Genomic DNA, 23494 nt, shown 5'->3' with positions numbered 1-23494 from the left:
CCAGTCCCACCCAAAATGGCCCTTTGCAGGTAAGGCAGCAGGTCTCTCTGATCATTGTGGTTCCAGAGCAGTGGTGACACAGGGGCCCCACTGATGACCCCCCCAAGGCTCTTAGGGACTCTGGGGGTGCTGTGCTCACCACGTTGCGCAGGAAGTCCTTCAGCGTGCCCCCCTCGATGTACTCCGTCAGCAGGTTCAGCTTCTTGTCCTTGTACAGTACGCCGATGAACTTGAGCACGTTGGGGTGGTCCAGGCTGCGCATCACCTTCACCTGCAGGGCGGGGAGGCCACGAGGGCGGGGCCCGGTTTCTTCCTCACCCCCTCCCTCGGGGAGTAAGCATGACACATGTGCCCCGTGTCTCCCCCTCCTGTCTCGGGTGCTGGGGAAGAAAGCCCCACGTGGATGGGGACAGCCTCCCTGGCCTCGTGCTTGGGACCCTGCCTTTCTAGGAGCTACATCTGGGGAACTGGAGAGGCAGGGCCCCAGAGTGAGGTGGAGACCAGGAGGGCAGCACCCTGTGGGGCGGTGGGGAAGGACACGAAGGTGCCAGGCTGGCCTGGCGGGGTGTCCAGTGTCGAGCTGCTCCAAAGCGCCTGCGCTCACCCCACACTCCACGAGCTCCATGAAGCACAGCTCACTGTACCAGTTCGTGCTGTCCTCAGTGTTTTTTGTACAAATAATGTGCCGTCATTTACGGGGGGGGCAGGGACATTCCTCTAATGGTCTGTTCTGCCTTAAGAAAGGCAGGCAGAAAGAAAGTGACGACTCCAAACTAAGCTTCCTCTTCACATCTTTTTTTTTTTTTTTTTGGTGCTGAAAGCTGGGATTGAAGTCATTCTTTAGTATCAATTTTCCTCTTTCAACAGTGACACAAACTCCTAGCCCCCACCCCGCTTCTTACCTCAGTTAGAAAAGTCTTCTGTGTCTCCTCATCACACCGGATCAGCTCCTTCATGACCATCACTTTGCCCGTGGCTTTGTGCGTCACCTAAAAGGAGGGTGACTGTCACTAGTGCAGAGAACAGAGGCCCTTCTGGGGAACTGTGCGCAAATCTGTCGCTGGCCATCCCATGCCCTGGAGGACACGCTGACGTCATCAGCCGGATCAGACTGACAGTTCAAGTGCAGAACACACAGCAAGGGCCTCAGAAGGGAGCACACCTTCCTCCCCGGAGAGCTGGGCATGCACGGAGGAGAGGTGAGAACCCACAAAAGGGGCGTGTTGGGGGGAGGCAGGGGGAGGGGTGCTGCCAAGCCAAGCAAGGGTTCTGGTCATCTGACCCAGGAGCGTGTCTCTCGGGGAACAGGAGTCTGGGGGGCAAGAGGGTCAGTGCCACAGACATGCACCAGGGAGCTGGGGGGGTTGGGAGGAAGCTCTCCAGCCCCATGGCCCCGAAGGCTGAGACACATGGCTTACCTGACCCCCCCTCCCAGCTCTCAGCAGAGGAGGAGGAGGAGAGAGAGAGAGAGAGAGGTTAGTCCCCGAGACTGTTCAGCAGGGAGGCAGGAGCCACTCCCACACCGAGGCCTCTGGGCACCTAGAAACACTCACTGACCAGAGATGGGGGGGCCACAGTCAACCTCATCCCACCCGGGGCTCCAGGTCCCCCAAGCTCACACCAGCAGCAACGCTGCCTTCAGGTGGCCTGGGAGGGCAAATAGTGAAAATCCCCAGAGGAGGGTTCGAGGGCTGGGGGGCACAGGGGCAGAGCTGGCGCTCACCTTGATGGCCTGCCCGAAGAAGCCCTTCCCCAGGACCTCGCCGTGGATCAGGTCACAGGGCCGGAAGATCTGCTGTGAGCAGCTACTGGAGCAGCGCAGGGACTCTGAGCGGCTGATGTCACGGCTGAGCAGGAGCGGCTCCTTGGGGGAGCTGGGGCCAGGGGACTTGGAGATGCTGTTACTGCGTCTGCAGAGGAGGAGGAGAAGGGATGAGGGTGGGGACAGGGCAGCCCTCAAAGACCCAGCATGGAAGCCTTGAGGCAGGAACCTCAGGGCCACCCTGGTCTTTCCAACCTCTGCAGTCAGGGTGCTGGGACGGGGGAGGGGGACTCTGACATTGGACAGAGGTGTTGTCTGGGGGCGGCAGACATCCGGAGTCTATGTAAGCATGGGAAAATCACCCGCAAAGCGGGAACTCTGAGCACCTCTCACCCAGAGTGAGGGACTAGACTCCACCAGCTGGCAGCACTGTCGATGGGTCGATGGGAATCCACCACCTTCCAGGTCTGCCTGATTTACAGCCCCGATTGGCTTAGAGCAACAGCCTACTACCACCCAAAACATGAGCAAATGGGACATCTCTGTAGTACCTGCCTGTACTTCCTGAACTTTAATAAGTGCGTATGATTTTTAGAGCAAAAAAGCCACTTTGTTTATGACATTTTTAAAGAGCAGCCAATGGTTGGTGACTGTCACTCTGACTTCCTAAAGAAGGGACTTCTGGTCCCCCCTCGTGCATTCATCTCTTGCTTTCTGGTTGTCAACGTCCTTATCTACACTTATCTGTGCCCCGTGTCCAGCCTCGGCACCCTACGCTTCCCCCACAGGCCTTGCCACCCTTTGGGATCCAGCACCGCTGCCTCCTGCCCAGCTCAGAGTTCAGTGGACAAAGCCTGACCCTCTGGCTTCTCCTGGAGAAGGAAATGGCCACCTACTTCAGTATTCTTGCCTGGAAAATCCCATGGACAGGGGAGCCTGGCAGGGAACAGTCCATGAGGTAGCAAAGAGTCGGACATGACTTAGCAACTACACTCTGGTTTCTAGGGAAAGCTGGCAGACAGCTGGGTCAGATCACACATGGGCCCTGGCTATGAACTGTTATCCTCGGGGGGGCGCTGGGTCAGCACAATCCTCATTGCCCACTCCCGGCCAGCTGGCTCCCTTCCTAACTCTGCTGGCCTCAGAGAGCCAGCTCCACTAGTCCAAGAGCTGGGCGTGGGGCAGCACAGAGCCAGGGCGGGACGGGGCACCTCAGGGAGCGTCTCCTCAGTGTCCCCTCCAGGTTCTCCTTGGTGTCCAGGGGGCTGAGGGTGTGCGCGTGTCTGTCATTCTGCGCGCAGGGAGAGAGCCGTGCATCCAGCTGCAGCTGGTCCAGGCGCTGGGAGACGGGGTCGTGTTCAATCAGGAGCTGCAGTGTCTGGGTCGTCTGGCTAATGGCGTCCTCCACCTGCAGCCGGGAGCAGTGTGAGGCAGGCCCGCAGGGCATCCCATCGTGGGCCACCCACCATCAGGCCAGAGGACCAGAGCCCGCTGTGGCCTCTGGCGGCCACTGGCCACACCGTGCCCTCTGCCCACAGCCTGGCACTCCCCAACATGGCCAGCCATCCCTGCTGCCCTGGGAACAAGCCAGGCTGACAGAGGGGGTCACCAGTGCTCACAGGCTCAGTGGCAAGACAAAGAGGGTCTGTTCACGGTCCGCCCCCCCACACCCCACAGGACACATGGCAGGTACCTCCTCCACGCGGAGCGTGCGCACGGGGGCCCCATTGATCTCCAGGATGCGGTCCCCAGGGTGGATGGCGTTTCGGTTGTTAGGACTGATGTGCATCCGGTTGACCCTGGGCCAGACGAGAGAAGGCAGGGCAGAGGCATCTTTAAAGACAGCCTGACCAATTTCACTTGTGCAGGAAGGGCTCACCAGGCCCTGGGCCCCGACTGGCCCCCAGGCCCAGGCCACTCAGGGAGAGGCTCCACCCCATCTCGGTGAAAGGCACCCCACTCACCCAGAGGCCTAAGCCAGAAACCTAGACGGCATTCCCCGCTTCGGGAGTTCCCTCACTGCCCCCCAATCCTCACGTCCTGAAGAATGCTCCATCACCATGGTTACCAACACCCGTCTCTTGCTCCATGCATCAGCCTGCTAACTGGTCTCTGTACCTCTAGGCCTGCCCTTCTTCCATCCCACTTCCACAGCAGCATGCTTCTAAAACGCTCCCCTGGTCGTGTCACCTTGCTGCTTAAATCCCTCAAGAGACCCATTGGATCCTCATGATCCAGGCTCTCTGTGACTTAACAGGCCCCTTCTGGCTATTCCCAACCACCCAATCTATACCAGACACAGCCACAGACCCCCACCTCTGTCCTGAACACAGCTTCGGGCTTAGAGCAGACCTCACCTCCCTCTGACTTCCCAGCCCCAGGACCCCGCTCTGCTGTGAGCACCCAGCACCCAGCACACAGTAAGCACATGATCACCGTCTACAGGGCTGGGAGCCACAGTGCCTCACAACTGGTATCAGATGGACAGACCCTTTCCTCATCTGGTCGCCAGCCTGGACACAGCATGGAGTCTTTACCTCTTTCTCCTTCCTCCATTCACTCACTCAACCAATGAAACAACAATCCATGTGCACCCACTATGTGCCAGGCACTGCTCCAGGCCCTGGGTGCGCAGCAAAGAACCAGACTAAGTTCCACAGGGAACTCTTGAGGAGGACAGATGATAAACAAACATAACCAAGCCAGATAATTTCAAAGAGCAAACATGATGGAAATTTGACCCGTGAAAGGTAAGCGGTTCTGGTGTTAGGTATCTGGCGGGAAGCAGTCATGGTGGGGGATGAGGGCGGTCAGTGCCAGGGCCTAGGCGTGGTGACAGCACAGTGAGCCCAGGAAGGAGAGACGCGATGTGGATGCAGAGCTCTGCTAAGATGCTGGGGCTCCAAGGCCTGCTGTGTGCTCCGCTCCAGAACCCCCACCCCAGGCACTCACTCTCTCACTTGCACGGTGGTGGCGTAGTTGGAGCAGGCACTCTCCACGGACACAGAGAAGCCCCGCCTGCCTTCGGTGGTGGCTGGCATGGAGATGTGTGTGACGGAGTAGGGCAGCTGGTCCTGGACGGATTCTGTGGACAGCCTCTCAAACATGGGTGCCAGTACCACCTCGTTGTGGCACTTCCCACTGCGGGGAGGAGCAGAAAGGGGGCTGAGATCCTGGAGCCCCACCTGGAAGCCCCCAGCAACGATGAGCCTTCCAGCGACAGAGCGCATAGCCCCACGTTCACTGCCCTGCCCGATTCCAGCTGGCCGCTCACAATGAGCAGCTGGGTTCTCTGCCTCTGACTCAAGGTAAGAACTGGGCCCCAGCCTGACTTTTTTTGTCGACCGAGGCAGCTGGGCTGAGTTCTAAGGGGCCTTTGCCTTTAACATCCTGGGCTCCCTCTCCGAGAGTCCCCTCCCAGCCATCATCTCCCTCTGGGAGGCCTGCAGGGCAGTATGCTTATTCTCCCACTAGGTACGGAGAGAAGGCAGAGACGTTCATTATCTCGCTCACAGCTTTCAGAGCTGGTCAAGAGCCATCGCTGTGACAGGAATACAATCAGCGCGCCGAGACCCCAGCAGTCCTGCACAATTCACACTGCCACTTGCCCCGCCCGCTCAGCCACCCTTGTCAGGAAGGAGGGACACGGGGCCACCATCTTACCAGTAGAGGGTGGCGTGCTGCACCAGGGCGTATGCGTCCCCATCCTCGATGATCACCTTGCAGCTCATACAGGCGAAGCACTCTGGGTGGTACTTGAACTCCCCGGCCACCTGTGGGCAGGTGGGGAGCAGGGTGGACAGACGTGGGGAGGAGACAAGTTGGCACTGTTGCTGGAGTGGAGGCGGGGTGGGTGAGGGGCCTCCCATCAGGGCTCTACAGACCATCCCTGCCCAGTCATCGCTGACTTTGGCCCACCCCGTCCCAGAGCTTCCAGGGAAAGGGCTGGACTGGTGCTTCTCTGTCATTTCTTTCTTTCTGTTTGTCAACACCATGTGACCTGCAGAATCTTAGTTCTCCAACTAGGGACTGAATCCAGGTCCTTGGCAGTGAAAGCGAGGAGTCCTAACCACTGGACCAGCAGGGAAGTCCCTCCTTGTCATTTCTGAGACTGTAAGAAAAAAACTCTCGGTCTCAGCCATGGGCACAGGCCCCCAGAAGTCATCAGCCCCAGGAGGGAGGCTCATGCTCCCCTTTAGGGCCCCATCCCATCTCACCGTCTCCCCTCCTTGCCTGCCCAGCCCTCCCAACACTGGACTGTTAAGTCTCTGAGAGACGGATCACATCTGGCACTTAATAGGTCCTAAAAATCATCTGTTAAGTGACTGAATAAATAAAGGGAGAGGCCTCGGCTGACGGGAAGACAGAAGGTGAATGGCCACAGGGAACCGGAGGCACTGCCAATGAACTCTGACGACGGAGGGGGCAGAGATGGAGGGATGCACTCACCATGACAGGCCCCGTCATCAACAGAGAGCATCCGTGGCAGAACTCCCCAAACTTCCCCCAGTAGTCCTTGTGGCAGTACAGCTTCCCATCCTTCTCATAGTACCAGTTGGTGAGGGAATCCTGGCATTCAGAACACCTGAAGAGCAAGGCAAGAACAGAAACCTAAACCTTTCTGGGTCTTGAAGCCCTTGGAGAAATTTGATAATTTGATAAGAGTCAAGAAACCTCTTGGCTTTTGAATTGTGATGCTGGAGAAGACTCTTCAGAGTCCCTTGGACTGCAAAGAGATCAAACTGGTCAATCCTAAAGGAAATCAACCCTGAATATTCACTGGAAGGACTCACCCTGAAGCTGAAGTTCCAATACTTTGGCCACCTGATGCAAAGAGCAGACTCACTGGAAAAGACTTTCATGCTGGGGAAGATTGAGGGCAGGAGGAGAAGGGGATGACAGAGAGGATAAGATGGTTGGATGGCATCACTGACTCAATGAGCAAACTCTGGGAGATAGTGGAAGGCAGGGAAGCCTGGTGAGCTGCACTCCATGGGGTTGCAAAGAGCCCGACATGACTTAGCGACTGAGTAAGAAGCCTCTCCCAAAAAAATACACACATGAGAAAAATGTGCATATAATTTAGGTATGGGGTACATGTCATAGGACTGAAGCCCATTCATGTGCCAGTTAAGAACTTCTGGTCAAGAATGATACCTCAATGAACCAAAGAAGCTCAGTGACCTCCACTCTTCAGAACCTACCCATCTCCAACAGCATTACCTATGAGCATCCTTGAGAAAAACAGATTAAGTGTATAGAAACAATCAGGCAAATCCAGAAAGGGGAGGTCATTCTATAAGACAACTGGTCTTTTCTGTTTTAAAAAGTTAAGGTACAGGGATTAGAAAAGCCCAGTAGACACAGAAACCCCCAAATGCAACACCTAAGCCCTGGATTCGATTCTGGATTGAAAATGAAAACAGACAAGAGTGACATTTTTGGAACTGAGGAAATCTGAATTTCGCCTATACATTAGATTATAATGCAAAATTACTGTTAATTTTTTAGATGCGATAATGATACTTTGCCTATACAGAAGAATTTATAGAAGAAAAATAGTAAAGTAATAAGGAGAGCCAGTTCAGTTCAATCACTCAGTCGTGTCTGACTCTGCGACCCCGTGAACCGCAGCACGCCAGGCCTCCCTGTCCATCACCAACTCCCGGAGTTCACCCAGACTCATGTCCATTGAGTCGGTGATGCCATCCAGCCATCTCATCCTCTGTCGTCCCCTTCTCCTCCTGCCCTCAATCTTTCCCAGCATCAGAGTCTTTTCCAATAAGTCAGCTCTTCGCATCAGGTGGCCAAAGTATTGGAGTTTCAGCTTCAACATCAGTCCTTCCAGCAAACACCCAGGACTGATTTCCTTTTACTTGCAATTTACTTATAAATAAGTAAAAAATAAAACTCTGTGTATGTGTGTATACAGACATATGAAGTGGCTTAAACTTAACAAATGATCTTAGGTGAAGGATATATGAGTTTTTTAAACTAGTCTTTCAACTCTTCTATATATCTGAAATTTTTCAAAATAAAATAATGAGGGGAAGAAAGACTCCATCAGCACCATGTAACATGTGCGTGTGAGCCTCAGAGCTCCTTTCTCCTCCAGTCACTGGGCTGTGAAGCTCCACACTCGGTCAGGCTGGGGGTGTTCTGGGGTCATGTCTACACACGCGATCATCCTCACGTCTGACCCTGGCACTCAGAGCTAAGAGCCCCTTGGCCGGGTGAGCCTGTCCCACCTCCCTCTTCCTAGTTAACAGACTGTTCTTGTCGTCGAGGCCTCGCGGCACCCACACTCTCCTTGCTTTCTGAGAGGCAGGGTGGAACTTTTCTTGGTTTGAATCCTGACCTGCCGCTTACTAGTTATGTCATCTTGGGCAAGTTATTTCACTTCTCTGACCCAGCTTCCTTATCTGTAATATAGACTACTGTGAAAATAAAATAATACATGTTAAAGTACAGACAGTTTGGGACTTCCCTGGCGGTCCAGTGGCTGGGGCTCTGTGCTTCCACTGTAGGGGGCAAGGGTTTGATCTCTGCTCGGGGAACTAGGGTCCCACAAGCTGTGTGGCAGGGCCAAGAATATTTTTTAAAATAAGACAGCTTATATAAAAGGCCTAGCACTCTAACAATGCTGTAGCGTCCACTGCTATTGAGTGATGATGATAATGGAAACTCATGTTATTGGCCACTTACTGCCATTACCTGGGTGGTTTTTGGACAACTTCTCTTACTAGCTTTTTCTCACGGACAAAACGTGACCCATAGCATCTACTACAAAGAGCCACTATGAACAAGTAAGTTAATAAAGAGCAAAGTCTCCTGCAAACTGTGAAGGGCAAAGCAAGTGTGTTCTTAGAGTAACTTGGTAGGCACTGCAGATAGAAAAGATAGATCATACAGGGTCCCCTCCTCCACTTCCAAGAGCTTATAATGGGTTGAAGAAGAGAAAATCTAAACAAAACTTGATTAACAGTGCAGGGCGAGAGGCCGAGATGGGGCGTCCGCCATCAGCCACCCACCCTTAGCGTTTTTCATTTGTCCTCTGGCTGCTGAATTTCAGGTAGACGAGTATGGATGTGCAGTGCCCAGGACGGCTCAGTGCAGACCATGAGTTACAGGAGGTGGAGGGGAAGACCCCGTTCTGGGCACGCAACTCCAGCTCCTCTCAGCGTAAAAGGCACACTTTTACATGCGCTCTGAGCTGGGAGGAGACACCAGGTTCAGGTTCTTAGGAACCACATGTCTCTGGACAAGCCCCTCTCTCTCTCTGGGCTCAGTCCCCCTACCCGTAAACTGAGGGGATTAGACTTTCCCCTGGATGATCCAAGGCTCCAATCTCAGCACCATGTATCTCCCCCCACCCCGCCCCCGGGTGATCTCAGGCCAGCTGCTTGGCTCCTTATTTCTGAAGTGGCAACATCACCTATTTTTAGGCAGGCAGTGAGGACAGAACTCAGTTCTGGACGGTGGTGACGTGCCCGGCACGGGGGCCGGCAGCAGGGGCAGGGCCTTCCTTCATGCTCCCACCTTCTGATGTAAGGCATCTGGGTACCTGCCTTCTTCCTTCACTGAGGAGAGGAACAGCATCCCACTCACCCCTGCGAGACTCAGCACCGTGCAAAGGGCCTTCGGAGTAAGCCCTCAGCAAACACTTCCAGAGCGAACACTATGGGCGTGGCGAGCACCAGCGGGCCAGGTGGGAGCATTGGGGTTTCGCGGCTCCCGGTCACCGGGCCCTGCCCGCCCCTCTCCTGTCTGAGGTGGAGGAGAGCTGCTGCAGACGAACCTGCACCAACCATTGGCCGGGGCCCTGTTACACCCCTGCCATGGTATGTGCACTGCAGGGCACAGAAGCACCAAATGCGTCCTCCTCTCCACTGCCAATAGCCTCCCTTTGTCTGTTGCAAGTAGCCCAGGCCAGGACTGGGAAGGGGCCGGGGAGAGGGGCAAGTGCAGGCAGGCAGGAGCCAGACGTGCTGGCCTCCTGGGAAGAAGACCTGGCCAGAGCGTGACACCACCACGCACATATCTGGGTCAAGGAATGCCTCTGCGGGGCACAGCCGGCTGCTCAGGCAGGGCCGGCGCCACAGGCAACTCTGAAGAACAGGAAGCTGAACGTCTGACAGGAGGACGGGCTGCTTTACACAGCCCCCAGGCTGCTTTACACAGGACACAAGTGGTTCTGGGCCTCCGGGGACACTGCTGCGGCAGACTCACTTAAATGTTCACAGCAGCCACGGTAACCTGTTTCGAGAATGTAACCATATTCTGCTGCACTGTAGGAGATACCTAACTTTCATGAGCTCTAATCCTGACCGCACCCTGCAGGGTGATAGGATTAGCCCTGTTTCACAGACTAGGAGACTGAAAAGCAGAGTCAAGTCACTTCTGCGAAGTTGCCCGGAACACACATGACGAAGCCGGAATCTGCACCAACGTGTGCCTCCGCTTCATGGTGCAGCACGCCCACTAAGCTGGGCCGTGGGGCTCGCATCTGTGAAGACACAGAGGCTGGAGCCCTGAGAGCACGCGTCCCTTTGCGTGTCAGCACCTGCTGGTGCTTCTCCTGAAGCCCAAGGACCCAACGTTAAGTGGCACAATGACTCTCCTCCTCCACTGAGTCCATGGCAGGCTGGTCCCCAGCAGACTCTGCCCCTATTAAAAGGGTCCAAAACTCACTCTGGGAATGTAAGGTGTGACTCAGGAGAATTCCACCTTGATCCTCAGGGGCCATGGCCACAATACCTTCTCCCCAAAGCCTTTCCCAGCCTTCAATTTTCTGAAGTTTCAAGTGAAAATTAGCATGTGCCCTGGCTATAGGCCCAGGGCATCGAGCTTGGAGGTGGTGGGCCTGGCGGTGGAGCCAGACCCCAGGGCCAAGGCATCAGCCAACACACTCTCCAGAGCAGTGAATGGAGCAGAGACTCTCCAGCCACATGCTTTAACAACCTCCAGAACTTTCCCGGAGCACTATGGAGAGCCTGGGCAGCTAGAGTGGACCAAACCCTGATGGTCAGTTCAGTGGGCAGCTCAGATCCAAGCTAAAGCCTTTAGAGTCAGCAGGGAACATACTGGTTAAAAAATAATAATCAAACTTAAAGTTTCATAAATAATTTCTCTTAAGACCTGGGTCCACATTCCATCTTTGCCACTCACTATCTGAGTCACCTGAAGCCAGTTACTTCATGACCCAGGCCTCAGTGTCCTCATTCGCACACTGGTGATGATGAAAATTAAACCACGTACAGACGCCCAGCGAGAGCCTGGCCCAGAGCGGGGGCCCAGGAAGTGCTCATCTCCCCACCTCCCTCTCCGATTGGAGAACACCCAGGGTGAAAGGAGACAGACCCGTCCCTCTCCCAGGCCCAAGCAAGAGGGACCTGTTTCTTGGCCCAGAACCAAACAGATTTCTGGAAACAGGGAAGGTCCCCAAATGAATTATCTATCTAGCCAGTTAGAAATCAATTGATTATAATCAATTCTGACCAATTAGGAAACAGTTACTGTTCATGGAGGGTGTGCCAGATGGAACAAGCAAGGTGCTGAGAGAAGCCAAGTGAGATAAGACAGAGGCCCCGCCCTCAGTCACATGAAAATTCTTCAGACCAAACGTTTACAGGTAAATTTTCCACCTTTGGTGGTGAGAGCGCCAGAACAGCCATTGTTACCTGGATTTACACAGGTTAAAGAACAAGCCCTCCAGCGTCCTGCTTGAGGGCCTGGCCGGAGGCTTGTCCTTAGCCTCTGAGCAGAAAGCAGAGTGGGAGAAGCTTCTTCCAGCCCCTGCCTCTGAGCACTGACTGGGGTGCACGGGGCACCTGGCAGATCTCTCTGCTCTAGCCTGAGTGAAACGACTGGGGTCGCCACACCTCCTCTGGGCCCGAAGGGGTCGGGGGCAGAATAGAGCAGGGGCCCAGAGACTCCGGTCTGTCAGAGCTCAGCCTTCTACCACCCCAGACCCCTTAATCACCCCTCCTTCCTGCAGACCCTGCAGACTGAAACAGGCTGTCAATTAAGCTGTAATTATTATGGAATAAATAGGTTGTTATCCTGTTTGAAAAAATTAGCCAAACACATAACGAGCTTCTGATCAGCAAGAAATAAGTGTTGCCAGAGTGCGCTGACTCAGTTCCAACCAGAAGCCAGAAAGCCTGTGGTTTCAAGTCATCTGTGCCGTGGTGCTGCAGCTAATGGAAGAGGGCTTGTGTGTCTGAGGAGCCACGTGGGTTGCAGAGCTGGGAACCATTCACCTGATCTGAGTCCTTCATTTTTCAGAGGAGAGAGAGTCCCAGGGGACCTAAGGCAGCTGCCAAATATGACTGTGAAGGTGGGCAGGGTTAAGAATAGTTTCTCCCTTTGAACAAGGGTTGCTTTAGAATACAAAGATGCACTTGTTTTCTTCAAGAGACAATGTGTAAACCAAACTCACCAAATCAACGTCAGGCATTAAGGGGAAAGCTGTAAAAAGAAAAATCCTTTAATGATGTCAGACTAAAGTCCCTCTTTAATTTTCCTCTTCTGTAAATTCCGATCGGAGGGGTTTTCTTACTCGCGAGGATGCTCATGACTACGTCTCAGCCCCCAACCCTGGTGCACGGGCAGAAGGGGACGATGCCTGCCTGCCTGCCTCCCTGGCGGGCAGGGGCGCCTGGGGCACAGAAATCGCATTCTTCATCCCCGGCTCCCACTTCCCTCCCCGGCGAGCTGTCACGCCTGATCATGTCCCCATGGAATCTGGTTGCGTCACTCTCCTTGAAGCTGCAGACCCAGAACTGTGTGCTCAGGGCCTGGGGTCAAGGACTTAATTTCTTCCACAGAATCTGGCAAGGGTCGTGTCGAGGAGCCCAGGAAATCCAGTCCCTACGCTCCGCAGGGGAGGAAACCGAGGCCCAGGGTGGGGTCAGGCACCTGGTCAGAGGGCAGCCCTTGAGGACATCCTGCAATAAAGGAGGGGGCGAGGGCAGAAGCGGCTTTCTGACAAGGCAGTGACACTGGTGACTGACTGGACTGCTACCTGGGAGAGGAGAGGGTCTGGGTGGTCCCTGGGTGGGGAGGCAGGGCACAGAGCCCCATGCTCGGCTAGCTCTTCAGAAGTGGCTTCAGGAATGTGGCCTCCCATCTCGGGGGAGGGGAGAGCGGCTGTGGCCCGCCAGTCAGTCCCCCCCTGACTCCAGCTGGGCAAACAGAGTTGGGGGGAGGGCCGTCAGGTTGCCCGGAGGGGCTGGGGCAGAGCAAGACAAAGCACGGGCAGACCTGGGTGGCGCAGTGGCCGGGTCCTCACAGGTCCACGCTGACTGTCCATTATCTGCTTGAGCTCCTGAGAGGCTGTGTTGTGCCCCCAGAGATTAAAAGGGGCACACATTCCTGGCTTCTAAGGAAGCCACCCCACCCCCAGGCTGCCGATCCAGGATTAAGAGTAAGAGGGATTAATGAGGCCCTGGCTTAAACTAGTGGCTGCTTCAAACACTTGGCATCTTGATTCCACATGGTACAACTCAAGATCAATCCCCATCCCCAAAGGCCCTGCAGAGGAGAATATCTGCTGTCCTCGCCATGTGCCAGGAAAACTATGGGGAAGCCTTTCCCTGCTTGCTCCCTCTCTCCTCTGCGAGGAAAGCAAACCTGAGAACGGTCCTGGGGAGATACACGCAGGGGGAGATGCAGCCTCCCGAGGCTGGCCAGAAAGACCCTGCAAGTTAACTGTTGAAAGCAGCTACCACATCTGTAAAACGGGGACACCAAAGGTCTTGAGGCTGTCAAGAGACTGCAGGATGAAGTGCCGGGCAGGATGTCTGGAAGAGGCAGCCCCGAGGACCAGTTTTATCCCGCCCCCTCAGACCCTGGGGTTTCCCACCACTCGACCAGGGTCTGGTGATTCTGAGAAGCCACGTGGTGCTCTGCTTTTCTGCCCAGGGCACGGCCACCCGACTGATCCCCACAGCGCAATCTGGGCAAGGGGCTGGGCTGGGGACGCCAGAGGGAGAAGCCGACCAGGACCACTGGTGAGGGGGAGGCAGACCTCAGAACAGGCTGCTCCCAAAGAATGAAAACAAGCTCCACCCCAGCCAGGAATGGCTCCAGCCAGGAGGGACCCAGAGGCCAGAACCCCCTGGGGAGTTTCTGTAGGGAGGTGGGGTGGGGCAGACAGTAGAGAAAGGCAGGTCGGAGGTAGACCGGAAGTTTCCACATCTCCCCGTGAGAAGCCCCGCAGAAGCTCAGGTCTGGGGACCCGGCAGGCATGGGGGCTGGCCCCCTAGCTCGGGACCCTCCAAAGCCGGCTGCCCCAGGTCTCACGTGCCCAGGACTTTGCCAGGCAATCCTACTCACAGGGAATGCAGGAGCCCTTAGAGGCCAGAGGCCAAGGTGCCTGCTATTAAGAGAACAAACTGTGTAATGAGAGAGCTTACAGTGTACTGGGCTGCCCACACCCAGCCTCGCCGGCTTCCACGCTGTTTGGCAAAACCTGCCCATCCTGCTTGTTGGGACAAATTCCCGGGCAGGCGGCACAGCCCACAGGTGAGACGTGGAGAGCTGGAAAGAACAGCCCCTCCTGCACTCCCCCAGGAAGAAGTAGCACCGTGAGCAGGCCAGCTCGGCAGCACCTTGCATCTCTCGGAGGCTCGTCCAGGTGCGTCTGGGAAGCCCCGGGAGGCCAAGCTCCCTGGCGGCTGCGGCCCGACCGCCCCTCCCCTCCCTGTTCCCAGCATCTGGGGTGGGGGGACCTGGTTCCGTGGGGAAGCGGCTTCCACTGGCTTGTGCCTGACACACGCGCGATGGGAGGACAAGAAAAACCCAAGAGGCAAAGGGGGGTGGCCTTGGCCCTCCCCTCAGGACCGGGGCCCAAAGAGGAGATGGGAAGCGCGACTCACCGGAAGGGGTCTCTGGAGGTGAAGTAAGCCTGGACGGACAAGTAACTCCCCATCTTCTTCCCACGCCAGACACACAAGACACAAGCTCAGCTGCAAACCCGTCGGGGAGGACCTCCGGCCTGCGGGCGGCCACCATGACAGGCCTGGGGCTCTGGCAGCGCTGGCTGCCCAGCTCACCTCTCCCTCCGGGGCGGCCGGAGGGGCGTGAGCGTTCTGAGCCCCTTGCCCCCCAGCGAAGTCCCGCAGGAGCTCATGGCTGGGACGCTGCTCCCCGGTTCTCCGAGGCTGGGCGGCCCCTCGGGACTCAGGAGAAGCACCTCTCTGCAGAGGCTACACGCATTCAGGCATTCTCAGGCAGGGGCCGGTGACTCGCCAAGAAAGAGGCGCTGCTGTCAAGTTAGCCTTCCTCGGCAGCCCCACCCCTGCCGGGGGAGGGAGGAAGGGGAGGGGCTCCGCGCGGAACGAGGTGTGTGGTTGGAGCAGCTATTAGGAAACAGACCTTGCAGGCAAGGGGTGGAGCCGAGCGGGAGGGAGGCTGCAGGCTGGCGCCGCAGACAATAACCAGGACTGGCTGGGTGTCCATCCCTCAGCCTGGGGAAGGGCAGGGCAGGAGACGGGGTGGGCACAGCTGCCCCAAGTGTCCCCGGCCTGAAGAGCTGCCCAAAGGATGGGAACTCTGCTCGGAGATGAAGAAAAGCCCAGGAGACCAGCTCCAGGCCAAGCCACACCCCCTAAAGGGGGGGCCCTCCGGCCCCAGAGGCCGGTCCAGAGACCCAGGGCCAGGGAGCTGCCCTCTGGGCTCTCGGCTCCGGGCTGGCATCTACTCGGTACTGGCACGAGGGTCCCCATTCATTCCTTCCCTCTGTCTGGCCTGGGCACTCCACTTCTGGGCAGAGCTGCGCCGCAGATGAGGAAACAAGGCCCAGAGCGCTATGTTGCCTGCCATTTCTCCTGTGACAAGCGCCATGTGATACTGTCTTATTTCTCTGACATGGGGGCTATCTCCTCGGTGGAAACAAGGGAAGCGAGGTACAGAGAGATTAAGTCACTTACCCATGGCCAAATAACTAGTCGGCGGCAGGGCTGGTATTTAAATGCAGGCTCATGTGACTTTAGAGCTGGAGGTCTCAGCCGCCGAGCTTCATTCTGCCTCTTCAAGGTAAAACATCTCCCGCAAAACCCTTCTGCACACAGGAGGAGCACAGGGACTGGAGTCCAGGTCACTTGTGCCCTCTCATTCATTCATTCATTCATTCATTCCTGGAATGCCACCCTTCGGCCTCAGCAGGCAGTGGTGCTTCTTCCCCGGTGTCCACGGTAACCAGGCTTCTCACACTGAAAACCAGGGCACGATGGAGGGCAAGGCCCAGGGTGCCTGTGGGGACGATGAGCCACGTGTCTGGAGACGGGACTGGCTAAACCAGGGCCCACCATCGAGAGAGTCCCTTACCCTCTGCCTGAGGAAGACGGGGCCACGTCCAGACCCCACTGTTGGACTTGAGGGAGCGACGCCTGCTTTCTCCCACCCGACACACGCTCCTCTCCATGCAAGTCACCCTGTCCCAGAGACAGGAAAGCCCGTGGCGAAGGTGGAGGCTGGGAGCTGGGGGGCCCTCTTCCCATTCCTCTACTGATGGGGCACGGGGATAAGGACACAAGTGATAAGACAGGGTGTCTGCACCCTGTTATAAGCTACCACTTATGGAGCACTTAGGACGTTCCAGGCCCTGCATTATCACTTATCTGTCATACTTAAATGGCCAATACATGGGGTAGATGTTATCACCCCCGTTTAACAGATGATGAAACTGAGGTTCCTAAGCGTTGTGTCACTAGCCTGAAGACAAACAGCTGCTGAGTGAGGGAGCTGGGTTTCAAATCCAGTAAGAGCCGGGGCTGGGACACTTTTTCTGTAAAGGGCCAGAGAGCAAACATTTTAGGCTGTGCAGGCCTAAAACGAATACAGATTGTGTCACTGCAGCACGACAGTGGCCTATATATATAAAACGAATGGATGTCGCTATATTCCAATAATGCTTTACTTATGGATATGGAAGCGTGAAGTTTGTGCTGTTTTCACGTGCCACAAAATATTCTTTTGCTTTCCTCTGTTTAAGAATGTGAAGGGACTGCCCTGGTGGTCCAGTGGTTAAGAATCTGCCTTCCAACGCCAAGGACATGGGTTTGCTCCCTGGCCAGGGGACTAGGAACCCACATGTCGCAGAACAACCACAACTAGAGAAAGCCCACATGCTGCAAGAAGACCCAAGGCAGTCAAATAAATAAATAAATATATTTTTTTGAAAAAAAAAAAAAAAGATAAAAAAATGTGAAAATCAAAAGGTTGTACAAAAAGAGGCAGTGGGCTAGTCTGCTGGCTTCTGCCCCACAGGCAGCTCCCTCAACCACACTGTACCTGGCCTCTAATAGTGAAGACCACTTCCTGCATTCGTGCGGACGGCAGCCACGTCTGTGTCCTGCCACACGGGCCCCACGCTCCAGCCCCCGAGGCGGCCGGCGGGCAGTGAGCACTGGACCAGCACGCACCCTGCCCCAAGCCTGCGCGCAGCACCTTACACACATGAATGAACTTAAACCACGCCAGCTGACAGTCCTGTGACTCCCCCCTTTTTACGGTGGAAGGAACCGAGGTACCGAGTATAAACCCCATGCCTGAGGTCAACCAGCTGCACGTGTGAGAGGTGGAGCGAGGATTCGAACCTGGGCTGTCAATCCTGGGCTCTACCGTTGCTATGCTGGAGCCTGGCCTGGGACTGCAGCCAGACTGTCTGGGTTTGAATGCGACAAGGCCCTGCACGTAAGCCCTTGGCACGCAGTCTGGAACACATTAAGGGTTGATAAATGTTAGCTGCTAATATCATTAAGACCACTGTTACTACCACTACAGGCTCACTCTGTGGCCTTCAGCAAGTTGCTGCCTCTATCTCGGTCTCAGTGATGTTTCTAAAAAACTGCCAGCTTCCACGTTTTTCAGCACTATGAAGTTGCAGAGGGCTCCCTGTTTCCCTGGGTCTCAATTTGAGTTTAGACCTCTTGAGCTGACCCTGGGAGGATCAGGATTCCGGCCTGGGGGCCACACAAGAGCCAGGGGTGGGGGGCCGCACAGAGCGGAGAGGGGACGGCACGCGGGATACTGAAAGGCCCGCCCAGCTGGAGAGCGGGGAGCTCTGTTCTTCCAGCCAACTACTTCTCACCAAAAATCTATTATGTTCCCCTGTAATTCGATCAGGCAAGGAGGGGGCCCCAAATTAAGTCTGGAACTAGCAAATTATCTTCTAATTGCACCTTCCGATTTCCATCTGATGAACAGAGTGCGGGTGGAAGAAAATGCAAGCCACAGCGAGACAGGGCCAGGGAGCCCATGAGCATAACTCCTCTTGACATTTCACACAGCTCTGCTGTTCCAGCGGCGGCGGGCGCAGTGAGTCGGTGTCTAGGAATGCGAGCGAGGCTGCAGGCTCTCTCCATCCCCCTGCTCCCTCACAAAGCACTCGGTGGGTGGGTGGGCGTGTGGGGAACTAATGTGAGGACCTCCCCCAGGAAGAGGTGCAGCCACTTCCCAGGCCCCTCCCAGGCAGAGTCGGCTTGACCCCCATAAATCCAGACCTCCAGAGAAACCACAAAAGATGGGGGACCACCAGATGTGAGAAGCCGCTGGCCGCTCAGACCCAAGTGTGTGGCTCCTCGGGGCCAACTTCGAAGGGCCCGAACCCCTCAGAATGGGAGGTGAAAGGTCACAGTGGAGGCTGTATTTCTACGCCCTGCCCCTGGATATTGGTTCTGGGTGGGAAGCCACTCTTCTAGGTACCAGAGCAGCTGGCACAAGACGCGGCAGCTGCCAGAGGCAGTGCCGGGATCCCTGGACTGGCGGTGACGGCGGGGGAAGATGGCAGGAGAGGCAGTAATCTTTTGCACGTTTCTCAAGCTGGAAACCTGGCAGGGAGCCCAGCCGACCGACTCCTCGGAATCAGCTGAGGAGCGGGGCTTTAAGGTGGCTGGTGAGAGGCTGGAGGGGACAGCCCTCAGACCAGCGGCCCCAAGTGAACACTATGAATGAATGAATCACCCCAGCCTCTTCTCGGAGGCAGCTCTGGTCAGACAGCCTGATGCCTGGGGAACTCTGTCCCTGTGGGGCCCTCTACTGGCCGGGAGGACTCTGACCAGGGATGGGTACTCAGGGACCTTAGCCAGGGAGCAGCGTCAGCCCATCTGCTGGCCGTTCTTCCTGCCTCTGCTCCCCTTCTACTCCAGCTCATTTTCCACACTACAGCAGCAGTCAGCTCTCAGGAAGGGGAGTCCCAGCAATTCTACTGCTAGAAATCTTGCCCAGAGAAATATTCCTACAAATGTGCCGAGACACGTGTTCACAGCATGGTTTAATACTAAAAGATGAGGAACAATCCATGTGTCTGTCAGCAGGACTGGGCTATTGCACATCCATGAGACAGAATACTATGCAGCTGTTACAAATAACGAGGGAGACCTTAGGTCCTGAAACAGAAACTGTCCTGGATGAGGGGTTATATGAAAAATCTAGGCATCGGAGAGAATGTGCAGAGTGATCCCATTGTTTCAAAAGTCTGCATACATAGTCCTTAGCCATCCTGCTGGATTCTAGCGCATGGCTAATCGGTTTCCTCTTTAGGGCAGTGAAACAAGCAGCACAGATGAAACAGCATTCATTTTCTACCCTTTTGATACTGCCTACATTGTTTTCCTTACACTTAAGTGCCGCATATATATATACATATATATATATATATTTTTTGGTCTGTTCCAGGTCTTACTTGCAGCATGAGGCCTCTAGTTCCCTCACTAGGGATCAAACCTGGACCCCCTGCATTGGAAGAGAACAGTCTTAGCCACTGGGCCACCAGGGAAATCCCTAAGTGCTGCTTTTTTGGCTGTGCTGGGTCCTTGCTGCTGCACACAGGTCTCTCTAGTTGTCGCTAGCAGGACTACCCTCTGGTTGTGTGCACCACCTTCTCACTGTGGCAGCTTCTCTTGTTGCAGAGCATGTGCTCTAGGGCACGTGCGCTCACTAACTGTGGTGCACAGGTTTACTTGCCATGTGGCATGTACGATCTTCCCAGACCAGGGATGGAACCAGTGTCCCCTGCATTACAAGGTGAATTCTTAACCACTGGACCACTAGGGAAGCTCCTAAGTGCTGGTTTTTAAAATGATAAATGGACAAAAACAAAAAGAAGTCCCACGGTTTAGAGCAAACACCTCACACATTTTTCCTAGTGCTAAGCCTGCCTGGGCGCCCTGCACTGGGGATCCCCAGGCTGTCTCCACAGCTTCGCTCCTGGGGTCATGGCTCTGGCCACCTCCTCCCCTCCACTTCCTCACCCGGCCATGCAGGCTCTCCCTGGGTAGTCAGTCCCCAAGCCCTTGTTCCCTTAGCTCCTTCTGAAGCCTCCTCCACCCCCAGCTGGCAGCTATCTCCTCCCTTTTCCAGGCCCACCTCCCACAGAGCACTCATATCTTCTCAGGAAGGGGATTCCCTGATGCGTCCTCAAGCACATCACATAAGAGGGACTTGGAGCCTGTATCTACCTACCTCCAGATCGAATATGTGAGGTCCACACCTGATGTTCACAGATGCCTAGTAAATGGTTCAGGAACCCTGTTATGAGCAACTTCTAGACTGGTGATGAAAACTAAGGTTTATAAAGTGTTTTCCATTTACAGAGAGCTTTCAAGCTCATCAGCCAGGTCAGTCCCTGCAACAACCTAGAAAGGAGTATGTACAGCACAGACAAGGCAAGGGAAACCCAGAGATGTTAGCAACCCATCCAAGTTACTGTGGGAAGCTCAGGGCTGGGATTAAAAGCCGGGTCTGCCAACCTCCAGTCCTAAGGCCTTCCTCAACAGGAGCCCAAGTGAGGTATTCAGGAATCCGGCCTCTGCAACAACACAGGGCCCCAAAGTGCTGGGTACCCTGAACTTCTGCCTCTGATTTCTCCAGATTTCCTGCCCACATTTGCACTGTTAGGATATCACAAAAGATTTTATCCAATGCCTTGTAGAATTCAAGAGGACCCAGTGAGAATAGGAAGTCAGGTCTAATGAGTCACGACGGATCCACGGCTGCTGGAGCCCCTGTCCTAAGTGTTCACTGCCCACCTATTCCATCATCTGCAAAATTCCACGGAACCCCACTGGAATTCGTCCACAAAATCCCATCAGGACTCTGTGAAGGAGTCAAGCCAAAAAAGTAATGAGTACTTTTTCCAGGATCTCTATTCTTCCTTTTTGAAAACCAGGCCAGTTAGCCACCTCCGTTCTTATTCACGATTAGATCACCAATGCCTGATACACAGCAGGTATTAACAACTATACAGTAATAAGCAATTACACCCGGGGGGATTACCCCATTCTGCACAGTTTCTCAAAAGTTACTAACAGCGGTTTTGTTCCTACACCCATAAGGTCCCCCCACCCCCGCCTTTCTTTCTTCAGTGTATTGAGAAATAATTTTTCCATCTAAACTAAACACATTTCACCTGACTGGGTACCCTTGTATACCTTGGGCTTTCCGTCCTCCCTTCCGAGTTCCGAGGGGCTGGACCCTATGTCTAAGGCTCTATTCAGACTCTGTGCCATCTGATTAAGCTCGGCGCCAAGGACTGTCTTTCACCCTGTGTTTGTTAACACGACACCACATTCCAGAAGTAGTGGACACTTGGCTCCCTTTCTGTAAAACACTGACCGAATTCCATGAGCCCTTTACTGAGGTGGGCTTGCTCACATAACATTTTAATTCTCACAACCCTGTGAGGCTGGGGTGTACCAGTTTCATTTTACAGGCAAAATACTGAAATTCAAAGAGAAGGTTATTCAAGGTCACAGGTCTGAGAATGGGGAAAGCTGGGATTTAACCCAAGACTTTGGATTCCAGGTCCAAGAGTATCATCTCCTTTGTACTTATGAAGAACTGAAGCTCAAAGAGAAGGTCATTCAAGGTCACGGGTTTAGGAATGGGCAGAGCTGGGATTTAACCCAAGACTTTGGATTCCAGGTCCAAGGCACTAACGTTGCCTCGAATAACTATTTTATACTTGTTCTTTGATTTATAGTGCTGTTTCTGAAACCGTGGTTAAAAGAACAGCAGCATGAGATGCCCCTGGACAGCGTGTTAAAAATCAAGCTTCCTGAGCCCACTCCAGACCGATGTAGTAAGAACTGCTGAGAGTGAGCCCAAGAACTGCATTCTGCGTAAGCCCCAGTGTTTCTGATGCAGACTGGAGGCTGAAAGCACAGCTTTCCTCTCTCTGTGCACTCTCCCCCTTGATTCCATCCTATCCTCACACAAAATCCGAGAGGCAGGCAGGACAGATCACTAGCATCCCCTGCTACGAAGGAGGAAACGGCTACAGGCAGTCTGTTCATCTGCTTATTCTGGATGCAGCTCGAGTAAAGAAAGGTTTGGTGGCTGACATCCTGTGAAGCCTTGGCTCACTGGGGACGCCCCCCTCCTGGCACTGTTCTTACGCATCTGGAACCCACAGTAGCTGCCTCTCTCTTGTCCTCAGTGACAATGCAGTGTTGCTGCTCAAGGTACACTGGGGAAAGGTGACTCCAGAATACAGGGTCATCTCATGAAAAGGCCACCTCTGGAACTGAAACAAGTTAACAAAGCAAAGCACAAGGGCTGACAAAAACAAAAACAGGGACTTCCCTGGTGGTCCAGTGACTGAGACTCCATGCTCCCAATGCAGGGGGCCCGGGTTTGATCCCTGGTTAGGGAACTAGATCCCACATGCTGCAATTAAAGAGCCCACATGCCCCAACTAAGACCTGGCTCAGTCAAATAAATAAATATTTAAAAAACCAAAAACAGCCGGTACTGCTACAAGAGTCAGTGCTACTGATGGGAGCAGAGTGGGGCTCCCCCAATCTAACCAGGATCACTACCGGGTAAGGCAGGACCAGAAGGTGACTGACGCGTAGAAAACCACTCAGATAATCCGGCCTGAGGTACTGGGAGGTTTTTCCTGGTCACGGGGAAGAGGGTGGAAAGAGAGCCTGTTAGCACTCTTCCAGCACTGCCCAAGGGAGGAGAGGTTCTAGCACCATGGGCTGGGCTGTGCGGAAAGCATGCCATCCCTCAAGGCTGCAGCACTGTTGGCTCCAGACTCTAGAATGACATTTACAGATGGAGGTCTTATTCCATGCCCCCATGTCAGAAGAAGCGGTCTCGCCTGGGAGAACAGTGCAGAGCGAAGAGATGGTGATGACGTGTACTGGGCGGGCTTCATCCAAGAGTCGAAAGAGAAAGGTGGTCATTGGACAAAAACATGGTTCACCCGACAAACCCCAAGTGCCCGCTGTGTTCTGGCACTCTGCCGAGCTCTGGGATACAAAGATGAACTGGATGCAGCTCCAGACTGAGAGAATTTCATACTCGGGGAGTGATGCTAGACATGTAAACAAATACTGATGGAGCCACGCCTGAGGTTATACACGGAGAATAAGAGAAGGAGAAAGTCTCCTCTGATTGGTGGGGAGGAGAGCGGGTGCATGTGGGGAGGCCCCTCCACGAGGGATTGGCCGCATCTAACAGGCTGATCGCCAGGCAGACAAGAGGCATTTCAGCTGAAGGAACAACATGTGCAAAAGCACTGAGGTGGAACAGAGGAAGGCCCGTCCGCCACGGCACTGGGCACATGTGAGCGAGCGAGCAGCGGGAGGCTGGGATGGTGAGGGAGGGCAGGGCAGACCACCATGAGCCAGGTCGCCCACGGGCAAGAGGAGTCATCAGAGGCATTAAGCAAGCAGAGGCTCTCAACCAAGAGAACAGGAAGACTGAAATACAAAGGGA

General features: G+C 54.7%; 1 protein-coding gene across 3 annotated transcripts in view; it reads right to left on the bottom strand.

Moving 5' to 3' along the window:
- LIMK2 (LIM domain kinase 2) overlaps positions 1-23494 on the bottom strand; it is a 54588-nt gene that overhangs the window by 6903 nt on the left and 24191 nt on the right. Inside the window, exons 2-10 of one of the 3 annotated variants that reach the window (XM_061385417.1) lie at positions 15697-16018; positions 6212-6347; positions 5426-5535; positions 4715-4903; positions 3456-3561; positions 2974-3170; positions 1724-1910; positions 903-989; positions 140-271 (exon numbers count right to left, since the gene is read on the bottom strand). In XM_061385417.1, coding sequence (XP_061241401.1) covers positions 140-271; positions 903-989; positions 1724-1910; positions 2974-3170; positions 3456-3561; positions 4715-4903; positions 5426-5535; positions 6212-6229 — 1026 coding nt within the window. In that variant the 5' untranslated portion in view covers positions 6230-6347; positions 15697-16018. Of the gene's footprint in view, positions 1-139; positions 272-902; positions 990-1723; positions 1911-2973; positions 3171-3455; positions 3562-4714; positions 4904-5425; positions 5536-6211; positions 6348-14643; positions 15655-15696; positions 16019-23494 lie in introns of those variants that run through there. The other 2 variants (XM_061385416.1, XM_061385415.1) reach the window with 2 other exon arrangements.

This window comes from Bos javanicus, chromosome 17 (assembly GCF_032452875.1).
Source record: "Bos javanicus breed banteng chromosome 17, ARS-OSU_banteng_1.0, whole genome shotgun sequence".
In the NCBI taxonomy this organism is placed as follows: Eukaryota; Metazoa; Chordata; class Mammalia; order Artiodactyla; family Bovidae; genus Bos; species Bos javanicus.
This window is presented reverse-complemented; position numbering and strand designations above follow the sequence as displayed.